At 39.0% G+C, this 12,279-nt stretch overlaps 1 protein-coding gene across 1 annotated transcript; it reads right to left on the minus strand.

The window, feature by feature from the left end:
- Nucleotides 1-977: 977 nt before the first annotated feature.
- LOC306891156 (myosin heavy chain, fast skeletal muscle-like) lies at nucleotides 978-10,802 on the minus strand. The gene is made up of 39 exons (XM_079451191.1): nucleotides 10,590-10,802; nucleotides 10,374-10,517; nucleotides 10,134-10,290; nucleotides 10,002-10,029; nucleotides 9,787-9,895; nucleotides 9,599-9,691; nucleotides 9,418-9,481; nucleotides 9,242-9,340; nucleotides 9,066-9,169; nucleotides 8,842-8,980; nucleotides 8,628-8,746; nucleotides 8,376-8,525; nucleotides 8,121-8,291; nucleotides 7,734-8,034; nucleotides 7,544-7,608; nucleotides 7,371-7,458; nucleotides 7,144-7,261; nucleotides 6,934-7,057; nucleotides 6,704-6,840; nucleotides 6,335-6,590; nucleotides 6,012-6,254; nucleotides 5,733-5,909; nucleotides 5,501-5,646; nucleotides 5,331-5,421; nucleotides 4,860-5,249; nucleotides 4,656-4,782; nucleotides 4,317-4,435; nucleotides 4,030-4,226; nucleotides 3,755-3,938; nucleotides 3,421-3,586; nucleotides 3,181-3,305; nucleotides 2,740-3,048; nucleotides 2,410-2,613; nucleotides 2,201-2,326; nucleotides 1,917-2,087; nucleotides 1,645-1,749; nucleotides 1,466-1,561; nucleotides 1,227-1,358; nucleotides 978-1,089 (listed from the first exon to the last, which is right to left on the minus strand). The coding sequence occupies exons 1-39, from the start codon at nucleotides 10,794-10,796 to the stop codon at nucleotides 1,075-1,077; spliced, it is 5,796 nt and encodes a 1,931-aa protein (XP_079307317.1). The 5' UTR covers nucleotides 10,797-10,802; the 3' UTR covers nucleotides 978-1,074.
- Between the last annotated feature and the right edge of the window lie 1,477 nt (nucleotides 10,803-12,279).

The following is a 12,279-nucleotide window of genomic DNA, read 5'->3' on the forward strand; positions in this document are numbered from 1 at the left end:
TAAATGTGAATATTGAGAGTATTACAGTGGCTGTTAATGACTAATCGTTGCTTTGCCTTGTCTTTGCAAGGTCAGGTTTTTTCCTCTGGGTTCTTTTTTTCCCCAGGTGTCTCCGATTTGGTTCCTTCATTTTCATCGCCTCCTGCACCCCGTTCCCATTAACGGAATATTCAGCCACACGGACACTGAACTAAGTTAAACTCTTGTCATTGCCTGAGTAGCTAATTCTGTTTGGGTGTATTTGTGTATTTGCCTGAAATTCATTGCTGTTATTGTTAAAGTTTTATTTTTGTTGTCTATTTTGCCATTTATTCAATTTTTTTCTATTAGCCAGGCTAATATAGCTGAACATAAAGCATACTTATTTTCATTTATGACCTTGTCTCGAGTGTTAATTTCCCTCGTCTTGCTGGAACGCTGGCTCCAGAGCGAATGTAGACTTCCTATTTGGCCCAATGCAAATTGACTCCTTTTGACTGTGGTTTGATCCTGACTGAGTTGTCATACCTTGTTAGGTGGGTTAAACATGCCCTGTATTTGATTTGATTCAATTTATTGTCATTACACACATACAAGTACAGTGCAACGAAATGTATTCTTGATCCTTGTTAGTGTTCTTGATCCTATCTTGATCCTTGTTAGTGTCCCTATATAGTTCCCTTCGGTTTATTGTCCCGTGTAGGTTCATTGTGTTATCTAGCCTCGTCTTGTTTTCGTTTTGGATTACCTTGTTCCTGTTAACCATCTCCCTGTCGTGTGTTTGGAATTATTATTTATTTAATCCTGGACCTTGTATATTTTGGCCCCTAGTGGGAAGTTTTATGTTTGAGCCTTGTTAGTTTATTGTTTGCCCCATCGCGGGTTAATTATTTCAATAGTCCTTATTTAACCCTTTTTTCCTGGCGGATCTGCATGAAAATCATGACATACTGTATATAATGACCCAAAAACAAAAATATCACAGAGACAAATGAAATGCTGATATGTAAAGGTTTATTTCACAAGAGCAAGAAAGGTACAAAGCAATCCTATTACATGACTGAAGTAGATGCTTCAGTTTTCAGTTTTGTAAATTCACTCTTCTTTGGCCTAGGAAAGAAGAAAGAGGTAAATTAGACACAGAGTAAGTGTAATTCTACTAAAAAAAACTCTTCATTAAACTCTTAACATTCTAGTAAATATGCTTTTTGATATAGCTTCTTTAAGAAGCTATATCATCTACTGACCTTTCCAGCATCACGGCTCTTGGCTCTGAGTTTGTTGACCTGAGACTCAGAAATGTCAGCACGCTCCTCAGCCTCCTCCAGCTCATGCTGCACCTTCCTCAACTTGGACAGGTAGGAGTTGGCTTGTTCCTCCTTGAAAGGGAAATTCAAACGTGTTCGAAACTATCCTTTGCAAGTACGTTTTCTTTTTCAATTACTAGTAAAGACAAAACGAAAACATCCAGATTTGTTTTACATACCGCCTCTTCAGCCTGCCTCTTATATCCTTTGACCTTCAGCTGAAGCTTGTCAACCAGATCCTGAAGTCTTGCAATATTCTTCTTATCCTCCTCTGTCTACAAATATTTGATTTTAAATGTTTTACTATAAAACATGTTTAACATTTCACTTAGATTTATAGACATGGTCAGATATATACCTGGTAGGTGAGCTCCTTCACTCTCCTCTCATATTTGCGGACACCTTTAACAGCATCAGCTCCACGTCTCTGTTCAGCCTCAACTTCATTTTCAAGATCACGAACCTACAGAAGAACATAAAGGGTAATACAGAAATGAACAACTTGGTTAGTGCCTGTTAGTCATTTTGGTACTTGGTATTACATTGTATGTACTGTATCTGTCAATAATGATGATGATAACAACTTCTAGTGAAATTCTTTATGAATTATGTTGGTTCTGAAATACTCACTCTGCTTTCCAGTTTCTGAAGTTGTTTCTTTCCTCCCTTCATGGCCAGATTCTCAGCCTCATCCAGACGGTGCTGCAGGTCCTTCACTGTGACCTCCAAATTCTTCTTCATCCTCTCCAGATGAGCGCTGGTGTCCTGCTCCTTCTTGAGCTCTTCGGCCATCATGGCAGCCTGTTATTCAAAAAAACATCCTGTTGCTTCAAATCGAGTGCAAAAACATTAAATTTCTAATAGGTACGACCATATATACAATATTTTTTACTCTGTAGCTCTCAATTACTCACATCAGTAATGGCCTTCTTGGCCTTCTCTTCTGCATTTCTTGCTTCCTGTACAGTGTCATCAACTTCACTCTGGACCTGAACAAGGTCAGCCTCAAGCTTCTTCTTGGTGTTCAGGAGACTTGTGTTCTACAGAATGGAAAAAGACAATAAAATGGAGATCATTGTTCAAAATCAAATTTTGTTGTATATATTAATTTATTTATTGTTACCTGAGAATGCAGCAGTCCAACACGTTCACTGACATCCACCAGCTCTTGTTCAGCCACTTTGCGGCCTCTCTCGGTCTGTTCCAGAGCAACTCTCAGCTCCTCAATCTCAGCCTGCATCAAAGTGTTTCTGCGTTCCACCATGGCCACCTGCTCCTTCATGTCTTCTTGTCCTCTCACGGCATCATCAAGATGGAGTTGGGCATCCTGGAAATATCATTGGTTTTTCTATAAGCCTGTGTCTAAACTATTACCTAAGATACTTCAATAATATCCCTCCAAAGTCGAAGTTCTTCATATACAGTATGCTAATGTCAAAGGGAAGTCAAATACCTTGAGTTGTCCCTGAACATTCCTCAGTTGTTTCTGAGCCTCAGCAGCCTGGCGATTGGCATGGCTCAACTGAATCTCCATCTCATTAAGGTCTCCCTCCATCTTCTTCTTGATTCTCAGAGCATCATTTCGGCTCCTGACTTCAGAGTCCAGTGTGCTCTGCATTGTTTCAATGACCCTCTGGCTGTTTCTCTTGATCTGCTCCATCTCCTCATCCTTCTCTGCAAGCTTCCTGTCAATCTCACCCTTCACCTGGTTTAGCTCAAGCTGAACACGGAGAATTTTGGACTCCTCATGCTCCAGGGTGCCCTGTAAATTGAGGAAAACAATACTAATATAATGAAAACAATATTATAAAAATAAAATAATTTGTATAATATTTAATTGATAGCATAATAACCTAAAGTCTACTTTCTAAATCTTTCATTTCCAGATACTCACTTCAGCCTCCTCCAGGGCGGTCTGAATCTCAGACTTCTCAGTCTCTACTGTTTTCTTGGCTTTTTCCAGCTCATGAATGCTCTTACCCGTCTCACCCAACTGTTCGGTCAGATCTGAGATCTCCTCTAAAGGCAAGAAAGACAATTTTTCAGGATATATAAAAAATTATCCTGCCCCAGTTTCACATTTGTACATTTAAACACATTTAGATTTAATATGTATTCAAAATGTCATTCGTACGCTGCAGATTCTTGTTTTCTCTCTTGAGTGTCTCCAGCTGATCCAGAGCCTCTTCATACGAGTTCTTCATCTTAAACAGTTCAGTGCTGAGTGAGCGAGCCTCTTTTTGAGCACCTTCCAGCTCTGCCTGACCCTCTTCATACTTCTGCTTCCATTCTGCCAGAACCTTTGGGTCAGATAAAAAAAAATTAGGTTAGTGTAGAGAAAACCTCTTTGTTTCTGTTTAAAAAAACTATAATTTTTTGTATTGATGAACTGTCATCTCTTTTGTATTAAAGTATGTCGAATTGTAATTTTGTTTGTGTAATTGTATCTTAATGAGAAAGGACTTTACCTTGTCGAAATTCCTCTGTTTTTTGTCAAGGTTGGCAGCCAATGCATTTGCTCTTTCCACATCAATCATGAGGTCCTCCACCTCACCCTGTAGTCTCTGCTTGGTCTTCTCCAGAGAGGCACATTTGGAGTTCACTGCTTCAATTTGTTCTTCTGCCTCTTGCAGACGCTGAGCCAGCTTCTTCCTGTTGTGCGTTTTGAAGTCATCAGTAAAACGAGGCATACAATGATATATATATTAACAAATATATTTATCAGTTCTTTTGATAGTCATACTTGGACTCTTCAAGTTCCTCTGTGCGCTGGATGGCATCCGTTTCATATTTGCTTCTCCACTGAGCAACCTCACTGTTTGCTTTAGACATTCCCCTCTGGAGCTCAGCCTTTGCCTCCTGCTCTTCCTCAAACTGTTCACGGAGCAGGTCACAGTCATGACGGGCTGACTGCACTGCATGGGCCAGGGCATTCTTAGCCTAGAAGAACAAGTCAGATTCTTCTATCTTTGTTTTGTAGTAAGTGAAAAATGTGAGGGAGCTTCTGAGCTTCTGCTTCTGTTATATTACCTTAACCTCCTCTTCAGTCTGTCTCTTAAGCTCCTCAATTTGTTGAGTGAAAGCTTGTTTGCCTCTGCTGAGCTGAGAAACAAGAGCTTCCTTCTCCTCCAGCTGACGGCCAAACTCACCTTTTGAAATTTAGAGTCTTTGTCACATTGTGCCAATATTTATCCAGTTTATTGCACTACCTTAGCACTAATTCAGAAGGCAATTAAGTTATATTTCTCAAAACTAAATCTGGCAATTACAAATTTGTGTTCATTAGAAGGCATTTGTTACATAAAACAAAACAAATATTAATAAAAGGTTTAATCATTTTGAAATAAATAACAAAATGAACAATGTTACCATTTTCAGTTTGAAGTCTTGCTCTTTGAGCACTGAGGTCATTTATCTGGCGGAGGTTCTCATCGTTCTTGGACTTGATTTCACTAAGTGTGTCCTCCAGTGTTCTGCACATCTTCTCGAGATTGCCCTGAAAACAACAAAACATTAGATCTTTGAGAATCTGAATCATGTTTCATTTATTCTTCTAGAAAATAAATTCTCAACCTTTGCTTTGGCAACAGCCTCCATGTTGCTGGAGAGATCATCAATCTCCATTTTGTATTCACTCTTCTCTTTCTCAAGCTTCTGCTTGACACGCTGGAGGTTGTCGATTTGCTCTCCCAGCTCAGCCACACTGTCTGCCTGTTTCTTGCGAAGGGCAGCAGCGGTAGCTTCATGCTGAAGGGTGGATTCTTCCAGATCACGACGAAGCTTCTGAAATTCAGCTTCACGCTTCTTGTTCATCTCGATCTGAGCTGCAGTTGCTCCTCCGGCTTCCTCAAGCCTCTCGCTGATCTCCTCAAGTTCCCTGGAGAGATCAGCTCTCTGCTTCTCAACCTTGGCACGAGCAGCACGCTCAGCCTCAATCTCTTCCTCCAGTTCCTCAATGCGAGCCTACAGGAGCAGGTAATGAGACAGACTTAAAGAATCTTGAATTATCTTGAGTAATATATGTATATTAGTCCAAATTAATACCTGAAGCTCCTTGATCTTCTTCTGAAGTTGAGCTCCAAGAGATTGTTCATCTTCAATCTTGCTGAGCAGCTGGCTTGTTTCAAAGTCTTTCCTGTTCAAATTTAACAAAATCTAGAATGAAACCTCACGATACAATAGTACAGTTTTAATTGAAGCATGTTTTTAATTACTTTTTTAGCCGCTCTTCAGATTGCTGCTTGTCATTCTCCAGGTCCATGATGGACTCCTGAGCCAGTTTCAGGTCTCCTTCAAGCTTTCTCTTGGCTCTCTCAAGGTCCATACGAAGCTTTTTCTCTTGCTCCAGGGAACCCTCAAGCTACGAGACATCAACATATACAATGTTTTCAAAATAAATGTATGCAAGCAATCTTTTTTAATACTAAGTGAAAAACAGTTACTCACATCATCAACTTGTTGCTCAAGTTTTGTCTTGGATTTGGTCAGGGTGTTGACTTTGTCCTCCTCTGCCTGGAGATCGTCCAGAGTCTGCTGATGTGACTCTTGGAGAGCTTTCTTCTCTTTTGTGATCTTGGCAATGCTCTCATCCTGAGATGCCATTTCCTCAGTCAGGTTCTTGACCTGTGTAAATTGTGATCTTAGATTATTTTATTCCATTCATAATCTGTAACAAAATATAAATTTAAAATAATAAATACAAAAGTACTCTTTACTATCACAAACCTTATTCTCAGTGGCATGTTTCTCCTTCTCAACTTTTGCCAAGGTGAGCTCCAGGTCATCAATGTCTTTCTTCAGTTCAGAACACTCATCCTCTAGTTTCCTCTTCTTGGCTGTAAGTTCAGCATTGATTTCTTCTTCATCTTCCAGTCTCTCAGTCGTCTCTTTGAGTTTGGCTTCAAGCTGGATTTTGCTCTTGATCAGACCCTCACACCTCTCCTCAGCATCTGAGAGATTATCAGATTCCTGAAGAAAAAAAAAGATTCCTTTTTAAAACAAATATAAATACATTTCAAATAAATTGGCATTCTATAAAGTATACTCACAGAGGCTACTTGCATCTGCAGATCATTTTTCTCTTGCAGCAGAGAAACCATCTTCTCTTCAAGCTCCTTCTTTTTGGCTTCAGCCTTGGCAAGATCTTCTTTGCATTTCGCAAAGTCCTCTTTCATACTTGACAGCTCCTTCTCAGTTTCAGCACTCTTTAGCAGAGGCTTAATCTTGTAGTAAACCTTCATCCATGGCCAGTGTTTGACATTCATGAATGAGCGTATGTTGTATTGAATGGTGAAAATGGACTCCCTATGAATGAATTGTCATAATTGTCAAATGTGGGATTATGTTATTGAAAAAGTTTTTTATCATCTTTAATGACATTAAAGATGATATTAAAGATGATTCATGACATCACTCACCTCCTCTCCATCATCTTCACGAACTCTCTCCTCATGAGGTAACCACGGCAGAGAGCCTGGGTCATTGTGACCAGAGTAGCCAGCTTCTCATCACGCATCTCCTCAAGAGTACCCAGAAGACCAGCTTTAAAGAACACCTGCATTTATGAATAATAACCCAGAGATTAATTTTAACTGAACTAGATATCATATTTTCTGTAACTTTGCACATTTTAAAGCAGAATGTGAACCTTTGTGTGTCCAAATCTGTACTCTTCATGATCAACATCGATGGATCCCAGGAGTTTCTCAGAAGCTTTCTTGTTGTCCATGAATTGTCCCTCAGGGATAACACTGGCGTTCAGCACCTTGTATCTGTGCATGAATCAAACTGTTTTACATCTTTGAATAAATTAAGATTAGACTCGAACAGGAAACAGTATTTCCATGGTCCCATTTACCTCTGTTTGAAGTCACCATAAAGGATTCTGCTTGGGAAGCCCTTTCTGCAGATTCTGATACCCTCCAGTACACCGTTACACCTTAGCTGATGGATAACCAGATGGTTTTCCATGAGACCTATAAAAACAGCGGATGGCATGAATTTGGTAGATGGACAACACCTCTCATTAACATAACTGTGTGTCCTTTTAATAGCAGAATAAATGTTAGTGCTTCATTATTTTACCTGGAGTCTTGGACTCATTGGGAATCAGACAACGTACAAAGTGAGGGTGAGTGCTCCTCAAGTTGGTCATCAGCTTGCCGAGATTTTCCTGTACCATCGCCCACAGTTTCAGCGTTATCATTCATCATTAAATCTATCATTATTTAGTTTTATAATTTTTGACAATGACATACTCTGAACTGAGAAGACACAGTCTGCATGGAACCACCCTTCTTCTTGCCTCCCTTCTTGCCACTCTCTGGTTAAAAAAAGATGAAGATGAACACATGTAATAGGATGAAAAGAAATCTGTGCAAAAACATATTAAGAGTTTGATGAATTTGAAATATTATTACATTTACAGAGTAGGTTTTTTTAAATTACCTTCAACAACAGGTGGGTAGAAAGTACCCAGCAGTTTGACAGAAGACTTCTGGTACAGCTGCACAACAGACTCGTTCAGTGGATCCTTGTTCTTGTCCAGCCAGCCAGAAATGTTGTAGTCCACAGTTCCAGCATAGTGAACCAGGGAGAAGTGGGCCTCAGCCTTGCCTTTGGCAGGCTTTGGTTTCTGGAAAGCATTACTCTTGCCAAGATGCTGATCATACAGCTTGTTCTTGAACGTTGTGTCTGAGGCCTTGGGGAACATGCACTCCTCTTCAAGGATGGAGAAGATACCCATGGGCTGTTAAAAAAAGTTTAGTTTTACTTGTAACACACAGATTGAAAATGGAAAAGGTTTGCATGAAGAGTTTATAAACCAGTCAAAACCTTCTCAATGAGCTCAATGCAAGCAGCCAAGTCCATGCCAAAGTCAATGAAAGCCCAAACTATGCCCTCCTTTTTGTACTCCTCTTGTTCCAGCACAAACATGTGGTGGTTGAAAAACTGTTGCAGTTTCTCATTGGTGAAGTTGATGCACAGCTGCTCCATGCTGTTGAACTGGAGAGAGAGAAAAATAAACATTTACTGGTATCTGGATATGGAGCAGTCAAATTTGAATGGAGATAAGTGAATCGTTATTACATCAAAGATCTCAAAGCCAGCAATATCCAGCACACCAATGAAGAACTGTCTGGCTTGTTTTGTGTCCAACATCTGGTTGATACGAACAACCATCCACAAGAACATTCTCTCGTAGATAGATTTGGCCAGAGCGCTAACAGAGTTGTACACCTGGAGAAAGAATACAGTGTACAATTAATCTGGTTTTATTATTATAAGGCAAATTGATAATTTCCTTGTTTAAAATGTAGCTGTTTGTATGTTGGTACATACCTGTGGCACGGTCTGACCTTTGGTCACAAACTCATTCCCGACCTTCACTCTTGGGTAGCACAAAGCCTTAAGCATATCAGCAGAGTTCAAGCCCAAAAGGTAAGCGACTTTGTCAGCCTCTGCAATTTTGTGGTCGAAAATGAAAATTAATTCAATTTATTGCCATGAACAGTTAAAAATTTTTTGACATGCAAATAGAATCATAAAGTCTCACCCTCTGTGCCATCAGGCTCAGCCTGTTCCTCACGCTGCTTCTGCTTGAATTTCATGTTACCATGATGCAGCACAGCTCCAGTGAACTTGTAGATGCTCATCTTCTCCTCACCAGTGAAGCCCAGAATGTCAATAGCAGTCTGGAAATCACAGATAGGTATAAGCCATAGCACCTGCCAAATATATGTAGAGTATCATTGCCATTGTCAAATAATAATGATTCACATCAGTGGCAACCAGCTCCTCTTTATCATCAATGCTTGCCACCGTGATTTGACCCTGACTGCACATGGGAAAGTCATAGGGGTTGGTGGTGATGAGCGTCATTTCTGTAAAATACAAAGTGCATTGTTGAGTATTTTACAACATTATCTACCATTTTAAAGTTCTGAATGACCTACCAATCAGCTCAGGCTTGTGGTTGGTCATCATCTGGTAGAAGATGTGGTAGCCTCTCTCATCTGAAAGCTGGAATGTCACTCTAGACTTCTCCAGCAGGTCTGGTCAGGGAATTAAGTACTTAGGCAATTGTTTGAATACTACTATGTCAGACTGAAAATTGTTACTTGTCTCTTACATGTCTCAATATCAGCACTAGCCAGTTTTCCAGTTGTGCCAAAGTGAATTCGAATGAATTTACCCTGTTTAAATCATATAAATTTTACTTGCTATTGTGGCAACAAGACTTTCACAATAAATGTTTATATTAAAGCATTAAGAGAAACGACTTATTGTAATGTTTGAAAATAAAAACTTACAAAACGAGAGGAGTTGTCATTTCTCACAGTCTTGGCATTACCATAAGCCTCAAGCAGAGGGTTAGCAGCAATGATCTGGTCCTCAAGAGATCCCTGTGAAGTTAAGAGGGTAATATATTAACAAAAGTTATGATAATAATATTAAAAGAGATTTTTATGGATTAAGTACATTGCTTTTAGTATCACACCTTCATTTGGCTGACAGCTTCTTTCTTCTTGTCAGTATGCACTGCAACTGTGGCAAAGTACTGAATGACACGTTTGGTGTTCACAGTCTTTCCAGCACCAGATTCTCCACTGGTTTATAGGAGATGATTATCAGACAGAACATGATATGACATGTAAAAGTTTGATGAGAGTAATTTATAACAATCATACACATTTCATAAAAGTAAATACATACGTGATCAGGACAGACTGGTTCTCTCTGTCTATAAATTGAATGGTAATTTTGTTTAGATAATTGTTTCATTAAAAACAAAAACCATAATTTCACAAATAAGAATGACCTTTCCATTCAAAGTGAAGCTCTTACCAGTGAGCATGAACTGATAGGCATTGTCAGAGACAGAGAAGATGTGGGGTGGGGCCTCCATACGCTTTTTGCCTCTGTAGGCAGCGACCACTTCTGCATCATACACTGGAAGCCACTTGTATGGGTTCACAGTAGCACAGAAGAGTCCTGAGTAGGTCTGAAACAAACAGAGAAACCATCCGATTGCAGCATCACAGTCATGATGAACTTGAATGCTGTTTAACTTTCTGCTTAACATACATAGATCATCCATGCTGCGTAACGCTCTTTGAGGTTATACAGCACAGAGGGTTCATTGAGATGGGTCATCATGGCCATGTCCTCAATCTTGTCATACTTGGGAGGATTCATTGGGCAGACATCTTCCTCTTTAACAGTTTTCTCCTATTAAAGTGATTCAACAGACATTAGGTTTGTACTTTTAATGATTATCTTTGAGAAATGTGTATATTTTACCTGTTTAGTGTCATTCACAATAACAGTGACTTTGGCACCATCTTTGCTCTTGATTGTTCCTTTGACGTACAGCTCTTTGTCATCAGTCACATAGCAGGCAGCCTTGGCGTCAAAGGGTTTGCTTTGAGCCTCAATTCTCTCCTTCTCCGGTTTACGGAGGAAAATGGCAGCTTTGCCATAAATGGCCATCTCAGCGTCTGTACTCATGGTGGTGGCTCACTGGAAAACATTTGATAGAAGTAAATTGGTAATAAAAAGAATAATACAATTTTATTAATAAATTTCCTCAATCCCAATATTTAATGCATCACACCTGCTATATATATATATATATATATATATATATATATATATATAGCTCAAACCCTTAAAACACAGCTGCAAAGGCTAATTTAGCAAAAAACATTTGCTTTACGAGATGGCAAACAATGAAAAATAGCTACTCTAACCCCGCCCCCAAACCTAAATTCACAGGGGCAAAGTCAATTCATAACAAAACATATGATTGAGAACGTAGGAAAAAGGTATTCACTCACTCGAGAAGCCACTTTGTAAAATATGCATAAATTCACATCAGATTGCTTTGATATTTATATGTATGAAAGATACAGAGTATTAAATACGTTAGACTAAAATACTTTTAATAGATTACAATTCGTGACAATATCTTAGGTTACCAGAAAAATAGGCCTTGAGTGACTGCATAAACACTCAACACAGATGAAAGCATACATTCTAAGACAGTAGCCTAGTGAAAACTACCTACGTTCTTTATCCTTGTAACCAGACTTATTTCCCAATGCCCTGCAAAAAAATACATTTAAACGTATTGAACTATTTATTTTATTTTGGCATAGAAAAATCTCATTTTGAGGTCACTGTCAATAAGTAATTGTAAAGTTAAGAGCAAAGACGCTTACCACCAGCTGGCTCCTCTAGTCTCCACTAGGGCTCATCATCCCCTCCTCTCTTATATGAGAACTTGCATTCCAGGCAGACGCTAAATATGGCTATGCATTGCAGGTTTAATTGCTGTATATAGAAGCTGTCCATTCACAGAAAGAAAGGATGTAACAGTCTATAATAAACCAGACCCAGGAGAAAGCAATACGTCATTTAAATGAATATTCATTTAGACAACCTATTAGGGATGTCTGTGCGGATGTCTTCAGGTTATTAAAATGTCTGCAAATATGTATTGGCTTGAATAAGAAATGTTATTTTAACACCTTAATTTGAACAACGGATTGTAAGTTTGGGAATGTTCTTTATTTATGAACATAAAATATCCCAATTTGTATACATACACTAGCTATGGAGAGTTTTTGTTCGAGATATTTGTATTAATATGCTTAATAAAAGATCACAATAGATGTAAACCGAAACCCTACACACGTTATAATTCCCATAATCCTCTAACATGTCAGTTAGCCTACATTTCGGACATGCTCATCAGTGTGCATTGGACTGAATTTCTTTCATTGTATTTCTATTTACGTCCTGCACAACTAATGCGTTATATCTGGGCATGTCGCCATATGGGGCGGAGAATCCTGTGGTGGTGTTCATTTATGTCACTTTTATGGTCACTTTTATGGACAATATCCTATTTCCACGGTGGATTGTCCATAAAAGTGACTAAAAAATAGTGGCCACGTAATTAAAATGTTTCATGTGGTATGATCATATG

The sequence above is a fragment of the Barbatula barbatula genome (assembly GCF_947034865.1).
Source record: "Barbatula barbatula genome assembly, chromosome: 2".
Lineage (NCBI taxonomy): Eukaryota > Metazoa > Chordata > Actinopteri > Cypriniformes > Nemacheilidae > Barbatula > Barbatula barbatula.

Bases quoted from the DNA above. Each gene is read 5' to 3' on its own strand.
- LOC306891156 (XM_079451191.1), bottom strand. From the start codon at position 10,796: ATGAGTACAGACGCTGAGATGGCCATTTATGGCAAAGCTGCCATTTTC. The intron at 8,526-8,627 runs GTATGTACCAAC...TTCTTTCTCCAG, and splicing joins AAGGTCAGACCGTGCCACAG to GTGTACAACTCTGTTAGCGC. The intron at 2,327-2,409 runs GTAACAATAAAT...TCCATTCTGTAG, and splicing joins TTGGACTGCTGCATTCTCAG to AACACAAGTCTCCTGAACAC.